Source organism: Mobula birostris, chromosome 12, assembly GCF_030028105.1.
Source record: "Mobula birostris isolate sMobBir1 chromosome 12, sMobBir1.hap1, whole genome shotgun sequence".
In the NCBI taxonomy this organism is placed as follows: domain Eukaryota; kingdom Metazoa; phylum Chordata; class Chondrichthyes; order Myliobatiformes; family Myliobatidae; genus Mobula; species Mobula birostris.
The window spans coordinates 7,706,527-7,724,491 of NC_092381.1; the positions used below are offsets into that span (position 1 = coordinate 7,706,527).

Genomic DNA, 17,965 nt, shown 5'->3' on the forward strand with positions numbered 1-17,965 from the left:
CATCCTTCCTGTAGTGAGGTGACCAAAACTGAGCACAGTACTCCAAATGGGGTCTGACCAGGGTGCTACATAGCTGTAACATTACCTCTCGGCTCCTAAACTCAATCCCTCGGTTGAAGAAGGCCAATGCACTGCATGCCTTCTTAATCACACAATCAACCTGCGCAGCAGCTTTGAGTGTCCTATAGACTCGGACCCAAGATCCCTCAGATCTGCCATACTGCCAAGGGTCTTGCCATTAATACTATATTCTGCCAACATATCTGACCTACCAAAATGAACCACCTGACACTTATCTGGGTTGAACTCCATCTGCCACTTCTCAGCCTAGTTTTGCATCCTATCAATGTCCCACTGTAACCTCTGACAGCTCTCCACACTATCCACAACACCCCCAACCTTTGCGTCATCAGCATATTTACTAACCCATCCCTCCACTTCCTCATCCAGGTCATTTATAAACGTCACAAAGAGAAGGGGTCCCAGAACAGATCCCCTGAGGCACACCACTGGTCACCAACCTCCATGCAGAATATGACCCATCTACAACCACTCTTTGCCTTCTGTGGGCAAGCCAGTTCTGGATCCACAAAGCAAGGTCCCCTTGGATCCCATGCCTCAATAAGCCTTGCATGGGGTACCTTGTCAAATGCCTTGCTGAAAACCATATACTCTACATCTACTGCTCTACTTTCAATGTGTTTAGTCACATCCTCAAAAATTTCAATCAGGCTCATAAGGCATGACCTGCATTTGACAAAGCCATACTAAATATTCCTAATCATATTATGCTTCTCCAAATATGCATAAATCCTGCCTCTCAGGATCTTCTCCATCAAATTAACAACTACTCACTGGTCTATAATTTACTGGACTACCTCTACTCTACTTGAATAAGGGAACAACATCTGCAGCCCTCCATGCCTCCTGAACTTCTCCTGTCCCTACTGATGATGCAAAGAGGCTGAACAATCTCCTCCCGCATCTCCCACAGTAGCCTTGTCCGATCCCAGTGACTTACCTAACTTGATGCTTTCCAAAAGCTCCAGCACATCTTCTTTCTTAATGTCTAAATGCTCAAGCTTTTCAACCCGCTGTAAATCATTCCACAATCGCCAAGGTCCTTTTCCGCAGTGAATACTGAAGCAAAGTATTCATTAAGTACCCTGCCTAACTCCTCCAGTTCCATACACACTTTTCCACTGTCACACATGATTGGCCCTATTCTCTCATGTCTTATCCTCTTGCTCTTCACATACCTGTAGAATGCCTTTGGGGTTTTCCTTAATCCTGCTCACCAAGGTCCTCTCATGGCCCCTTCTGGCTCTCCTAATTTAATTCTTAAGCTCCTTCCTGCCAGCCTTATAATTTTCCAGATCTCTATCATTACCTAGTTTTTTTTTAACCTTTTCGTAACCTTTTCCTGATTAGATTTTCTACAGCTTTTGTACACCATGGTTCCTGTACCCTACCATCCTTTCCCTGTCTCACTGGAATGTACCTGTGCAGAACGCCACTCAAATATCTCTGGAACATGTCACATTTCCCTGAGAACATCTGCTCCCAATTTATGCTTCCAAGTTCCTGCCTCAACATCATAGCTCCAAGTACTGATCCACGCTCTAAGCTCATCCGCTTCATTCATGATACTCCTTGTATTAAAACAAACATCTCAAACCATCCGTCTGAGCACATCCATTCTCTATCACCTGTCTATCCTCCCCCTCACACTGTCTCCAAGCTTTCTCTATTTGTGAGCCAACCTCCCCTTCCTCCGGCTCTTCAGTTTGGTTCCCACCCCCCAGCAATTCTAGTTTAAACCCTCCCCAATAGCCTCAGCAAGCCTCCTTGCCAGGACATTGGTCCCCCTCAGATTGAAGTACGACTGATCCTTATTGTACAGGTCACACCTGCCCCAAAAGAGGCCCCAATGATGCAGAAATCTGAATCCCTGCTCCCACCCCTCAGCCACACATTTATCCTCCACCTCACTATACTTATACTCACTGTCGCGTGGCAGAGACAGCAATCCTGAGATAACTACTTTTGAGGTCCTGCTTCTCACCTTCTTTCCTAATTCTCTGTAGTCTGTTTTCAGGACCTCCTCCCTTTTCCTACCTATGTTGCTGGTACCAATATGCACCACGACCTGTGGCTGTTCACCTTCCCACTTCATGACATAATGGACACGATCAGAAACATCCTGGACCCTGGCACTGGGAGGAAAACTACGATCTATGTTTCTTTCCTGTGTCCACAGAACCGCCTGTCTGACCCCCTAACTATAGAGTCCCCCACCATTGCTGCCATCCTCTTCCTTTCCCTACCCTTCTGAGCCAAAGGGCCAGACTGTGCCAGAGGTGCAGCCACTGCTGTTTCCCCCAGGTAGGTTCCCCCCCTCCCCCAACAGTACTCAAACAGGAGTACTTATTGTTAAGAGGGACAGCCACAGGCATCTGACTCTTGCTCTTCCCTGTCCTGACTGTTACCCACTTATCTGTCTCCTGAGGCCCCGGTGTGACTATTTGCCTATAGTATCATCTCTCTATCATCTCCTCACTTTCCCTGACCAGACAAAGGTCATCAAGCTGCATCTCCAGTTCCCTAACCCAGTCCCTAAGGAGTTGCAGCTCGACGCACCTGTGGCCGTCAGGAAGGTTGGGAGGCTCCCAGTCATCCCACACCCAGTACATAATACCGGCCTCGCAGACATACTCCTTATTCTTCACAAGTAACTCACCTCGCCTCAACGCATAATTGCCAAAGCCCCGTTGAGCCAAAGCCCTCATAGTCTGAATCCCTCTACTCCCAACACCTGTTCTGTAAAGCTGTCTTTTTAAACTCTTCCCGCTGGTCTAATCCGCTGACGTCCACGCACCTGCGCAGTCGTGCCTCAATCGAACCCAAATCTTTTCATAAAAGCCAAAGACAATCACATCACTGAGGTCTCCCTCCCCCATTTGTGACATTTACAGCGGCAGTGCAGAAAAGACGCCTGAAGCATTGTTGAGGATCTCTAACATCCTTTCCACAATCTCTCTGACGCACTACCGTCAGGAAGGAGTTACAGAACCATCAGGACTCGGACTGCCAGACTAGGTAACAGCTTCTTCCCTCAGATTGTGAAACTAATAAATACCCTGTCACCACCGAGGTCTCGTCACTAGTACAGCGAGCTATTTACTGTACTATTTACTGTTTACCTATGCTGCATCTGTGTTGGCACGTGGCCAAGTGGTCAAGCCGTTCGTCTAGTGATTTGAAGGTCAATAGTTCGAGCCTTGGCTGAGGCAGCGTGTTGTGTCCTTGAGCAAGGCACTTAATCACACATTGCTCTGCGACGATGCTGGTGCCAAGCTGTATGGGTCCTAATGCCCTTCCCTTGGACAACATCGGTGTCGTGGAGAAGGGAGACTTGCAGCATGGGCAACTGCTGGTCTTCCATACAACCTTGCCCAGGCCTGCGCCCTGGAAACTTTCCAAGGCGCAAATCCATGGTCTCATGAGACTAACAGATGCCTATATATGCTGCACATGTAATTTTGAATTATATTTTATTAACATGTGTATGGCAATATTTGGTTACGTGCTGTGAGTGACGTACGTTTTGAGATTGCACAGGCCAGGAGGAATATTGTTTTGTTTGGCTGTATTATTGTACAGTCATATGACGAAAAATTTGAACTTCTGTGTAGCTTTTATTTATCAAGCATAAATGGTATAGTGGAATGCTTTACTAATCAAAAAAATCAATACTATCAAGCATTAAAACTACTCCCCTTATAACTCCCTTTACCCAATGCAAAGATAAAACTGACAATTACAAAATGCAGATATTATAGATGTGAAATTAAAAAAAAAACACTGGAAAACTCAGGTCAGGCATCTTCAGAAGGAGAATTTTTTGTCAATTCTTTTTTTTTTTGACAGAACTGGATAGTTTCCCAAATCCTATCAATTCCCAGTTCTGAGAGAAATGCCAACTCTCAATTCTTTCCTCACTGACGCTGCCTGACCTGCTGTGTCTTATATTCAGATGGCCAAATGGTAGTGTGTTATTGCAAACTACAAGGAATATTCAAAAGATAATCTTTCCTCACAGGTTTAATAGCAAGTTAAGACATTTCATAGACCAAATAGCGACGTGATAACTTGGGAAATTAAAAAGAGCAACAATGTTCAAACTGAAGATCATGTAAGCACTATATTAAGATCGGAGATCCTGGAACTTCCATACTATAAGATCCAATGTAATATGATACTTAACCTAAAATGGTTAAAACTAAATTCTTTACTCATTAAAATTAAAACATTTCCATAACATATATAATAGGCAGAGTACAATAGCACACAAATTAACTTAATTAAACCTCACGATTTAAAGATCAATGCAATTATCAGTTCAGAGAACCTTAGGCTAGATTGACACCACCCTAACAGATAATTCTCAAAATATTCAAGTAGAATGCATGGAGAAAGAAATACACAAAGTTAATGTCTCAGATCAATTAGCCGGTTGAGTTGTTTCACAACAACCACCTTGCACTCAATGTCAATACAACCAAGGAACTGATTGTGGACTTCAGGAAGGGGATGTCGAGGGAACACACACACCAGTCCTCATTGAGGTATCAGCAATGGAAAGGTGAGCTGTTTCATGTTCCTGGGTATGAACATCTTTGAAGACCTATCCTGCGTCCAACATATTGATGCAATTACGAAGAGGGCACGGCAGAGGTGATATTTCATCAGAAGTTTGAGAATACTTGATATGACACCTAAGACTCTCGCAAATTTCTCCTCATGTACCATGGAGAGCATTCTAACTGGTTGCATCACCATGTGGTATGGAGGGCCAACGCACAGGATTAGAAAAAGCTGCAAGAAGTCGCCTTCTGCATCGAAAAAATCTTCAAAAGGCAATGCTTCAAATAGGTGGCATCATCATGAAGGGCCTCCATCACCCAGGACATGCCCTTTTCTCAGTGCTACCATCAAGGTGATAGTACAGGAGCCTGAAGACACACACTCAATGCTTTAGGACCAGCTTCTTCCCCACTCATTAGATTTTATAATGAACAATGAACCCATGAGTACTACCTCACTTTTTTATTGCTCTCGTTCTGCGCTACTTATTTTATATATAATATAAATATATATAGCAATTAATAGGGTTTTTTAAAATCATATATTGTAATGCACCGTTCCCAACAAATTTCACGACATATTGAACCGGATTTTATTGTCTCTGCTTGACCTACAACCAATTTTAATTTAGATTTCCACCATCTGCAGCATTTTGTCACTAATTAATGCTGATTTAATTCTCCAACTGTCACACAAGGATATATAACATCTGTTCTATTTCCAATACAAGTTGACAATTTACGCTGGGAAAAAAAGAAGCTGGCCACAGAATGTAGCACATTAACTTCCCAGAACACGTACACAACATCTCAGTTGTTCAGACCAACATTATAACTTCATTTCACTGGCTCAATTTCACAGCCAGAGTAACATAAACAAATATTATCCAGCCCAGAATACTGGCATTTCATCTAGAAATTGAAGCCATGGAACTGATGATAATAATCATGTCTATACTTTGTAACTTGGGTAACAACAATTCATGTCAAGCTCTCACTTTATCTGCTTTTACTGCTAGACTTGTCACCCTCATCACCAGCCCTCTTCTCATTGGTACAATCAGGGAGAAGGTATAGGAGCCTGAAGAGAGACACCCAACATTTTAGAAACAGCTTCTTTTGCTCCCCCATCAGATTTCTGAACAATCATGAACATTACTTCACATTTTGCACTATTTCTTATTATAGCTTAAAGTAAACAGCAAATTTCACAACATCATTGTGTCAGTGGTTTTGAACTACATATTTGACCAAGTTCAGAACCAGAATTATTGTCACCGGCACATGACGTGAAATTTGTTAACTTAGCAGTTCAATGCAAAACATAATCTAGCAGAGAGAAAAAATAAATAAAATCAAAAATAATAATAAACAAACTAGTCAATTATGTATATTGAATAGATTTTTAAAAAGTACAAAAACAGAAATACTGTATATTAAAAAAGTGAGGTAGTGTCCAAGGGTTCAATGTCCATTTAGGAATCGGATGGCAGAGGGGGAGAAGCTGTTCCTGAATTGCTGAGTGTGTGCCTTCAGGCTTCTGTATCTCCTACCAGATGGTAACAGTGAAAAAAGGGCATGCCCTGGGTGCTGGACATCCTTAACAATGGATGCTGCCTTTCTGAGACACCACTCCCTAAAGATGTCCTGAATACTTAGTGGGCTAGTGCCCAAGATAGAGCTGACTAGATTTACAACCTTCTGCAGCTTCTTTTGGTCCTGTGCAATAGCCCCACCATACCAGACAGTGATGCAGTCTGTCAGAATGCTCTCCACAGTACAACTATAGAAGTTTTTGAGTATTTGTTGACATGCCAAATCTCTTGAAACTCCTAATCAAGTATAGCCGCTGTCTTGCCTTCTTTATAACTATCTCAGTATTTTAAGACCAGGTTAGATCCTCAGAGATCTTGACATCCAGGAACTTGAAGCTGGACTACAAAGCCTTCTGTTTTGAGAGTCAGAGGGTTGGGGGTGAGGGAGCCCACTCTTACCACCGGCTGGCAATCTGACAGGAAGTCCAGGATCCAGCTGCACAAAAGAGGGTCAAGGCTGAATTCTCTGAGCTTCTTGTCGAGCCTGGATGGAACTATGGTGTTGAATGCTGAACTGTAGTCCAAGAACAGCATTCTCACATAAGCATCCTCCTTCTCCAGAAGTGTAAGGACAGTATTGGCTACTGCGTCATCTGTCGATCGGTTGTGTCGGTAGGCGAATTGTAGGGGGTCCAGTTTGGGTGATAGCAAGCTGCAGATGTAATCCCTGACCAGCCTCTCAAAGCATTTGCTTATTGAGGTGAGGGCGACAGGACACCAGTCATTCAGGCATGTTACCTCGGTCTTTTTTGGTACAGGGACAATGGTGGATAATTTGAAGCAGGAGAGCACGCTACACTGGGAGAGTGAGAGATTAAAAATGTCGTAACACACCTGCCAGATGTGCACAGCACATTCTGAGTGCTTGACCTGGGATGCCATCCGGTCCTGCAGCCTTGCGACTGTCTATTGGAAATACCTGCGTACCTCAGCCTCAGAGATGACCAGGTTGCGGTGGCTTTCCACGGAAGCTCAGGGGTAGCGGCATTGAAACAAGCAAAAAAGCGACTCAGCTCATCTGGGAGACAGACTGTGATATTGGTGGCACCACAACGTTTGGCTTTGAAGTCTGCGATGGTATGCAGTCCTCGCCACAAGTCATGTGTGCTATTCGTCGTGAATCTTGACACAACCTTGTCCCTGTATTGTTGTTTTGCGGCCTTGATAGCTTTGCACAGATCATAGCTGCTTTTGCTGAGCTCTAGATGATTGTTGGCAATGTAAGCTCTATGTCCTGCAGTAAGTGCTGCACGCACGGAACTCATGATCCAGGGTTTCTGGTTCAGGAAGACCCTGACCATGATTGTGGAATGGGTAGGAGGGATCCTCAACAATACTTCGGGCCCTTCGTATACAACTCTCTTGGCAATATTTTATTCATAGCTTGATGGCTGACAGAACAGCAAACGTAATCATGATTTATCAACCCAGGGATATAAGCATGCAGTATATTAAAATAGTAGTGCAAGTCTCCATTTATGTTCTGAAGGACAAATTGAAATATTACAAATAAAAGTAATCCACAGTATGAAAGGAAATGATTGAAGTGTAAATCCACTAGTCAATGGGCGCAGTAACCAAGATGAATTCTCAAAGCAACATACATAAAATACTGGAGGAACTCAGCAGCGCAGACACCATCTATGGAAAAGAGTGTACAGTCAACGTCCTGGGCTGAGACCTTTCCTCAGGACTACATTCTGAAAGGACATTTACCTCAAATGTTAACTCATTCCTGAGAAGCGCCACGAGTTTGTGCTAAATTGCTTTTAATGCCGCAATCTATTTAAAATAAAACTGAGCCAGTGCTTAATATCTGTAAAGTCACTTAAAGTGCATTTTAATAAATGCTGTAAAAATTAAAGTACTACAACTTTCTAACATCCTCCAATCATGGCATTTTGTTTGTGTTTAGGACATTCAGGAATAAAGTTGCATAATTTTTAATTGTTTGGAAATTTGTGAATTTTTGAAATTCTCCCTACCCTGGGTTGTTGTGCTACTCACAATATACGGCATGGAAGCGTAATGTTCAGTAGAACGCTTTACAGTACCAGTGACCCGGATCCAATTCCCACCAATATCTGCAAGGAGTTTGTATGTTCTACCTGGAACACGTGGGTTTCCTCCAGCTGCTCCAGTTTCCTCCCACAGTCCAAAAACATACCAGTTGGTAGATTAATTGGTCATTGTAAATAGTCCCAGGATTAGGCTAGAATTAAATCAGGGCATTGCTGGGCAGCATGACTCAAAGGGCCCACTATGCACTGTATCTCAAATAAATATTACCAGAGTACACTTAAAGCTGAAACTGGAGGCAATAGATTCTGCAGATGCTGCAATTCTTGAGCAACACACAAAATGCTGGAAGAACGCAGCAAGTAAGGCAGCATCTTTGGAGGGCAGTAAACAGAATAATCTGGCTTCGACCCCCTTCCTTTTCAGTCCTGATGAAGAGACTCGGCCCAAAGTGCCAACAATTTATTCCCCTCCATAGATGCTGCCTGTCCTGCTGAGCTCCTCCAGCATTTTGTGTGAAGCTGAAACTGAAGATGTTTTGAAATACAGGGAAATTAAAGTATATCTGCCTGGATGGAAAACTGGCAGTGAAGTGGCAGGTGTGTCATCATCTTGAAGATAACTTTAGATACATGCAGTAGATTGATTGCAATACCATAAAATGACACAAAGGCACAGGACTGTCTGTACGTAAAGTGACTGATAGGAAACGATAAAGCAGTGGTGGTGGGGGTTGTGGAGGGGTGCAATTTCCCACTCCAATTTTAATGACGTTCTATCAGAAACCAAAATCATGGAATTAATAACTGACAAATCAATTCTATTATACTGTTACTTTGATTTAAATTAAATTCTGACACCTGTACCATATAGTCTAATGATTGTTTTGGATGTTTTTCTTCCAATTGCAAGAACCTGTTGGGCATTGGTAATGTAAATTCTGCCAAGTTTGTTTCCCTTGTCTAATGATGAGACAGATAGCACGGGAGCTGCATAGCCTCGGTTGTAGCGCGCGAGTTCATCTGCAGAATGTTGAGGACTGCTGTTCTTGCCGATAACGCCTATGCACCATCAATTTACAGGATATGTCACTCAGGGACTTGGGCTAAATATATGTGCAACTGGATGTTTACTTGCTATCTCATATGTGTTCTATGTACCTTGAGTTGTGTATGACTGTTGGCACTGTGTTTTGTATCTTGGCCCAGGAGGAACACTGTTTCATTTGGCTGTATTCATGAATAGTTGAATGATAATTAATTTTGAACTATGCCCAATGTTCCCCACTTTAAAAAAAATAAAACTTGCATCAATACACCTTGAAAATACTAAAATGTTTCAAGTTACTTTGCTTACATAAAAAGTCAAACATATTAGGGAAATGCCAAAGCTGATGTTCAAAGGAATGAATTTAAGCCCAAACACAATTAACATTTTTACATATTTAATGTGTGTGAATGAAGGAATCTCAAGCACAAGATGCATTAAACAAACATCAGATCCAATGACATGCAAAAACACATACTGTTTGTCTTTTTAGAAATACTCCACCATTTAAACATTATCCATGATATAATAAAATGCAAGGCATTCCTGACTAATAATCTGACAACAATTTCTGAAGTACCATCCACATGAGTACAGCCTAATGAAACATCATTTCTCTGGGGCCAAGGCCCAAACTACAGTACCAACAGTCACACACAACACACAATATAATTACAATAGCAGTAAAATATAGTCACAAAAAATAATATACCCAAAGTCCGAGTGTCAAGGCCTGTAGATTAATGCTACATGGGATGTTGTCCTGGAGCTACCTTTCTGCAAAAACAAGCACAGCTCCTCAACTGCTCTTGTGCAGCTGCAGACAAATATAATCCAGCTCATTTCAGAGCGAACACTGCACAGCAGCATGGACACGAGGGGTCAGCTCCCAACTCCATGCTACCTCTGGCATTTTTGGCCCTGGATGGCTATAACAGACAACCCCATGGCATGCAGGCCTGGTCACAACAACCAAACACGCCTGTCAGTCTCGCCAACGAACCAGTGAACTGGACTTGCAGTATCGCAACCACAAAAAAATATCCAAGCCAATCATTAAGGTGCTACAAGCCTTAAATCTTGATTTCATCATTAGTGCCTGGCAACAGCAATAGGGAACTTGCTTCAAAGATCTACAAGTACACAAGAACTTGTAGAGCTCGTCCCTTCAGCCCAAGTTTGGCAAATACAGAAACTTTGTAACCAAAATCTGTCTTTCCTTAAACCATTCTTGAAATATCTCTTATGCCTTCTTGAACTTGTCTTTCCTGAAGAAGAATGTAACTGGAAGTGGACAACACTTTCCACCCCCTCTCCTTTTTCATTCCCCATTCCGGCGCCCCTCTCCTCCCTTCATGAATTGCAGATCACCTCCCTCTAGTACCCACTCTTCCTTCTCTTTCTCCCATGGTCACTGTCCTCTATCAGAGTCTTTCTTCAGTCTTTTACCTTTTCCACCGACCAGCTTCTCACATGATCCCACCCACCTTCCCCCTCACCTGACTACAACTAACATCTTCCAGCTTGTACTCCTTCCCCACCTTATTCTGGGGCATCCTCCCACTTCCTTTTCAGCCCTGAAGGGCCTGGGCCCAAAACAACGACTGTTTCTTCCTCACCACGGATGTTGTCTGACCTGCTGAGTCCCTCCAGCATTGTGTTTGCTACAATGGATTTCTAGCAGCTGCAGAATCTCCTGCGTTTTATGGACAACACTCCAGATGTAAGCTAGTCAACATTTCACAGAGTCAGACTGAAGATTGACCAAAAGAGACAGAAAATCACTGACTTCTATGTGTTATACTGCCCAAAGGAACCACACAGACTTCATATTGGGCTTCTCAGCTACACATCAACTATCACACTATGTATCCCAAAATGGCCATTGATCATTGAAATTTAATGAAGGAAGCTTTTAATTAGTTTTAACTAATTTACAAAAGTCAGGTGCTTTAGGTATATTTTTTTAAAAATGTTAAATGGTGCAAATTGTCTCTCATTGAGAGGTAGTAGGAAGAACTATAGAGGTATCTTGGGTTTCTCACCTGATCACTCATGTTTGGACCCCACCTTCCAGGCTTTGCCCTCTTCTCACTACTACCATCAAGCTGGAGGTACTGAGGTACCATACCACCAAGTTCGGAACAGTTATTTCTCTACAACCGTCAAGGTCCTGAATGAGAGTCAATAACTTCACTCCCAACTATGAACTGATTCCACTCACATTCAAAGACTCTACAACTTGTTCTCAATATTTAGTTTTTTTGTGTGTACATTTTGTCTTCTTTTGCACATTATATCAAATCTTTCTCTAAATAAATTCTATTCTATTTCACTTTTCCTTGTAAATGCCTGCAAAAAATGAATTGCAGTGTAGCATATGGTGACATGTATATAGTCATAGTAGTCATAGTCATACTTTATTGATCCCGGGGGAAATTGATAATAAATTTATTTTGAACTTTAAGGTAGCAAAACTTAAGTCTCTTATTGTGAACTTCTATTGCATAAGCAGCTTTTTTCTAGAATGGGGCTGCACGATAACTTTATTCAAACCCTTTATTAGCTAATCACTTTCACAATTTTACCCTATTTGTCATCATTTTTAGAATTGCGCTGTTGTTCTTCCTGTTGTAATGAAAGACCCTGCAATTCTCTTAAGGCAACTTTATCTGTCACGAGTCCATTCCAACAGCCCATGCCTGCTTGACAATAAACTCCAATATTTACTACTGATTAAAAAGTTCAAAATAAATTACCAAAGTACATATGAGATTCATTTTCTTGCAGGCATATACAGTAAAAAGAAAGAAACAACAGGATCAATTAAAGACCACACCATACAGAGAAACAACAAATGATTAAAGGCTATGCAAGTGCAAAGAGAAAAAGTAATAATAATAATAAATAGAGGAGATGAAAAGACCATGGAAGTGAGTTGATAGGTTGTGGGAGCAATTCAATGATGGGGCAAGTGAAGTTATACCCTCTGAGTCAAGGACCCGATGGTTGATGAGTAATAACTGTTCCCCTTTAATGTAAACCCCTGCTTCCTTCACAGTGGCAAAACTAGTAACGGATTAAGAAATCTTTATACACTTGGAATTATTGTGATCACATTGTAACACTTTCACCTGCAATCCCAAAGCAATTTCCTTCTCTCACCAGTACTCTAACAATTTGCAAAGGAGACGAAACATCAAAAACTTCTTTGTTGTTGAGAGCAAAGAACAACAAAAGTGGTTACTATTTTATGGAGACGAGACTACTGGAATCTGGAACAACACACAAACTGGAGCATATACTGAGGGTGATTGACAGTCAATGTTTCAAGTCAAAACCCTACATCTAAACTAGCATTGGTTGTACCACCAGCTAAATTATTTGGGATTTTCAACAGCCAAATTTGCATGAACTGAAGCAGATTATTTTTTCTCTCTCAAGCTGTTTTTTTCAGCACATCTTCCTGTGCTATTAGTAGAACTGTCTAGCAGCTAATCCAGTGAACACGACTAGAATAAAACATGGCACAAAAGAGGAATATAACTTTTTTTTAAAAAACTATGTATGGAACTGGAGTGCTCACAACAGGGTTCTGAGAATAAAGTTCACATATGGATTGGAAGATTAGCACAAGGTCAAGGTGCATATGATTATGTATGTTTAACTCTAAAATTGGTGCATGTTATCAACACTGATTCCCAGTTTCCAAGTCCCACATTAGGATGATTTGGTTCCTTTTAGGTCCTCCTTATAAACAGTAACTGATTAGCTCACTTGCAACCCAATGCCACCAGGGTACCATTTTTTAAACTCCTTTTCCAAAATCAATGTGCAACCTCTCTACCATTTACAATAATTTCAGAGCTATATGCACACCAATAATTTACAAAATATTACAGCAGATTAACAGCAGTGGAATAAAATTTTCATAAAGGTTTGGTACTGATCTGTGACACAAAATCATTTTCAACAGAGTAAGTGCATGCAATTCCACATGGAAATACCACAATGGACAGTTCCAAGCTGGGCTTGGGACTAGCAACACCATCCTGTCAAGAACTCTGCGCTACAGGAACACAAACAGATGCTCCAAAGACCTCATTCCTGGGAGAGGAAGGATGCACCAAGATATATTAGACCTGAAGACAATCCAAAAGACCAGCCCAGGACAGAGAACTCTGGCGAGCTACTGTGCCACAGTAGGGGGTGATGGGCTGAAGTTGTGCATAACCTAATGAGAAAAATATGCATGAAATGAAAATTTTATTTAAGAAGAATTCCAGTAAAAGATGGAAAACTAAACATTCAACAGTCCAAAAATATCTTTGAGTGTTTCCAAGAAACAGGGTTATGAAAGAGCCTAAATTATACAGTAACGGGGCTGGGGTCAGTGATGAGATTAACTCTAAAAAGTTTTGCAATATGGGGCAAAAATTAACTAGAAAGTCAAAGTACAAGTAACTCTAGGCCAAGTTGACAAAGGGACGGAAAAAAGAAAAAACACAACAAGGGACCAATGAATGGACAGGGTTTAAAAGATGGACAACGATCTTTCAGCTTTTTCTGGCAACTTAGAAGTTCAAGTTTATTGTCATCTGACATAAATACAACCAAATGAAAATGTTCTTCTGCACTCACAATACATATCACATACAGCACATACAAAATATTGTAAATTAATAAAATATAATTCCAGTGGTGCACAGCACAGGTAAAAAGTAAAGAACTCAAAAGCCTTGAGCAAAGTCAGATTAGTGGAAAAAACCACAGGAAAAGGGAACAGACTGCCTTAGAGGCTAAATAGCCTTTTTGGTAAATCATGCAAAAGGGGCCTGGAAAACTCTGCAGAAAAGTGGACATGCAGATTATTTCTGGTCTTTTCCCAGAATCTGGTCGCCTCACTATAGGAAGGATGTGGAAGCATTGGAAAGGGTACAGAGGAGATTGACCAGGATGCTGCCTGGTTTAGAGAGTATGCATTATGATCAGAGATTAAGGGAGCTAGGGCTTTACTCTTTGGAGAGAAGGAGGATGAGAGGAGACATGATAGAGGTATACAAGATATTAAGAGGAAAAGATAGAGTGGACAGCCAGCGCCTCTTCCGGAGGGCACCACTGCTCAGTACAAGAGGACATGGCTTCAAGGTAAGGGATGGGAAGTTCAAGGGAGATATTAGAGGAAGGTATTTTACTCAGAGAGTGGTTGGTGTATGGAATACACTGCCTGAGTCAGTGGTGGAGGGAGATACACTAGTGAAATTTAAGAGACTACTAGACAGGTATATGGAGGAATTTAAGGTGGGGGGGTTATATGGAAGGCAGGGTTGGCACAACATTGTGGGCCGAAGGGCCTGTACTGTGCTGTACTGTTCTATGTTCCCACACTTCAAAGGCACAGTACGTAACTGTACACCATCTCTGAATGGAGAAGGCTCAGAGAATTAAACGGACGATATATTTGAATTGCCTGACAATTTTCCTGGGGGTTTCTCAACAAGCTCCAAGTAACCCCAACAGAAAAATGCAGGTTGAAACAGATATATAGGGGACTTACTTGATCATTGGGAAGGTGCCCAGAGAAAATTCCTAATGCATATGCTTGCATCTAAAATTGATGAAGAACCCTATTTAGATCCAGTCTACTCAGTCAGAACCATCAAGTCTAGCTGGAATTGGAGCACCTAAAATATTAGAAACTTTTTTTTTTAAGAAATCTAACATTTTATTAAGAGAACAATAGATTGAAGTTATCATGCACAATTAATGACCAATTGCATCACAAAAAAAAAGCCAATAAACAATTCCAAGTTCAATAAGATTACTAGCTGGTGTGCATTTCTATTAGTCTAGATATAGAAGTTTTTTTTTGTTTTCACTGTACTACTTTCCAGAGCAATACAAGTTGTGATAGCCACCAACAGCCATGGGACACCATGCTTGGTGCATGATCATATTCTTATCAATAGGTCAATGACTGAACCAAAATTACCACCATTTGACCTGTCCATGTGCAGTCAACCATCATAAATCATGCAATACACTGCAAAGAACTACTTGTTTGAAAAAGCTTTACATGTAATTTTTTCTTCAAAATGGTAGAATAAGTAATGACAAGTTAAAATATTTAATGGGTTTGATGACATTATAATTTGGATAGTTTAAAATTCCATTAAACATCAAAGCTTAGCATTTTGTGACAGCATTATAAAACTTCCAAAGAATTAATCACTTAACAAAGCAGGTAAGAGTCCTCACATTTCCCAATAACTTGCCAAATACTTTAAACATTTCAAAGATAACAAGATGGTCAGAGTCTAACGTTGCAAAACCACATCCCAAAAATAGATCACCATTGTAACAACTAACACTTTTGCTTTTAGACAGCCAGACACATAACATTTTCTGAGTTTCATTTCTAATTGTACTAGGGAATTGTTTTAAAAATGACATGGGACATTTTATTGCTGGTTGTGAATGTGGGCTCTAGAGAGATTGTGTGGAAACTGTACACAGGTAATAAAACAACACTCAGCTAGATTCAACAGTTCAAATTTCACAAGTTAGCTCACTGCACTTGAGGCCTAACAAAAGATATTTTGCAATACATCCAAACGATTTCCTACCCGGTTTTAACCACATGAAAATATATGCAGATTGCAAATGACTGCATTGTTGTGCGCAGAAGTTGTCAAAAATAGATTGACAGCAACCAACTCAATTCACTTACCTTGCACAATTAGGTAGTTATACAAAGGAGTTTTAAAATAATAGCAATGTCTAAAAGCTACAAGGGTATGAAACTAAAGGTTCTGAAAGAAATGTATAAATCAAAACAATCAGGTAGTAATCAAGTATCACTCTTCTTGTAGTGTAAATCTAAATTACACTCATCTGAAAATCTCTGCTCGCTGATACTCTCATTTAGGCCTTAAGATACAATCAACGCTTACCTCCTGAAAGAAAACTTAATTTCTAAAAACAGACAGTTCTACAACCCAAAAACAGTCAACAAATTGAATTGGAACAAACAATGCTTCTAAAAGGAATACTGAAAATAGTAGAAGATTGAAAGTAATGCACTCTGTTGGTGTCACAGTGCCTGCACATGGGTGTGTGCCTTTTCTAGGGTGTAGTTTGCACACTGTAGTCTGTTTTTGTGGATACGTTGTGTAGTTTGCTATTGCTATGCCCTTTCATTGTGGTTTTATCTTAACTACATTTGCCCCGGTCTTTTTGAGCCTGCCTGTGTCCGTCTGTGTCAATTCATGCTGGTGTGTCTGAGTGCCAGTGTTTGTGTCTGAGTCCATACACACACAGACAGACAGAAGATGTGCTGCCAAGGCCAGGCCCAGATTGCAGTAGGGCCCAGGCTGGCCGGCAGGGTGGAAGGGGGTGGGGGTTGGGAATGAATGAGCCCCCGTGGTCTCCCTCCCCACACTCACCGCTCTCGATCTCGTTGCCCTTTTTGGCGGTCGCAGCGTTTCCCATCCTTCGGGAGAGCGGGCCGAGGCTCAACGGCTGAAGCTGGTGGGCGGGCGGCTGCTGCTGCTGCTGCGGCGGCTGGTTCGGTTGCCCCCACACCCCCCCAGGCACTCACTCACTCACACACAACTGCCCGCAAGGCGAAGCGGAGAGAGGAAAGAGTAAATCCGCGGGAACTAGCGATGTCTCCGGCCGCCGTGCGCATACGGGTCGGATGCGGCTGCCCCGCGACCCTCCGTCTGCTCGACGGGCCCCTTCACCGCGACTCCGCAACCCAACTCGCTGCCGGAAGTGACGTGAAAACGAGCGCGAGCGCGCGCGCACACGCTCGCACAAACAAATATACTCGCTGGTTAGGCCGGGCCACGCGCACGCTCGCTCTCCGGCTACCGCGCGAAAGAGAGCGGCGCCATGACATCACCGCGAACCCGGCTCGCCTAGAACTACACGTAGCATGACGTCACTGGAGAGGGCGGCGCGCGGGGATAAAAGGAACGCCGCGAGGTCACGTGAGGAAGAGCGGCTCTTATAGTGGTTTGAGGGGTGGGCGGGGCGACGATGATGTAACAAGCCGGGAGGCCGGGCTTCAGACAGTTAAGCAGGTTAGGTTGACTTCAGCTTTTGACTGCGCTCTCCGTCCCCTCCCCCCTCTACTCAAACCGTTTATAGGGATCAAAGTCACCGAATGCGCCCAACGGGTTTAATTATCCGGCGGCCGACGTGTTTATTTCGGACTTTCCTGTCAAATGGGAATGGGAGTTGGGGGTCGGTGCTCATTGCATCAGTCGGGCCCGCGCCGCCGCTATCCGACCCCACAACGTTATCCGCACTACTTCTCGGCGGCGCAGGCGGACACGAGCTGGCTCTGCGCGCTTCGCCGCTGTTTCCACGTTAACGGCGCGAGCCGCGGGCTATTCTGGGCTCTTCACCCCCTGGGGACAGGAGGCACTTCCGCAGGGGGAGGGGCGAGAGTGCCCGGCCCTCAGCCCCTCCCTGCAAACTCCAACTCTAAACTTGATCTATTCTCATGTATCTGTTAAATAGCGTCGCTTCTGAAGCTTTTTTATAAAAACTTTTCATACACATTTACATACAGCATTTTATGTACATTAGTTATTAAATATTCACAGCCTTGCATAAACAGAGGAGACTGCAGATGCTGTATCCACAACA

The 17,965-nt window shown here is 42.5% G+C and overlaps 1 protein-coding gene across 1 annotated transcript in view; it reads right to left on the reverse strand.

The window, feature by feature from the left end:
- Window positions 1-17,108, reverse strand: part of LOC140205737 (cAMP-dependent protein kinase catalytic subunit beta) — a 239,223-nt gene extending 222,115 nt beyond the window's left edge. Inside the window, exon 1 of the mRNA XM_072273292.1 lies at window positions 16,753-17,108. Within this exon, the coding sequence (XP_072129393.1) occupies window positions 16,753-16,798 (46 nt within the window). The 5' untranslated portion in view covers window positions 16,799-17,108. The remainder of the gene's footprint in view (window positions 1-16,752) is intronic.
- Window positions 17,109-17,965: the final 857 nt, after the last annotated feature.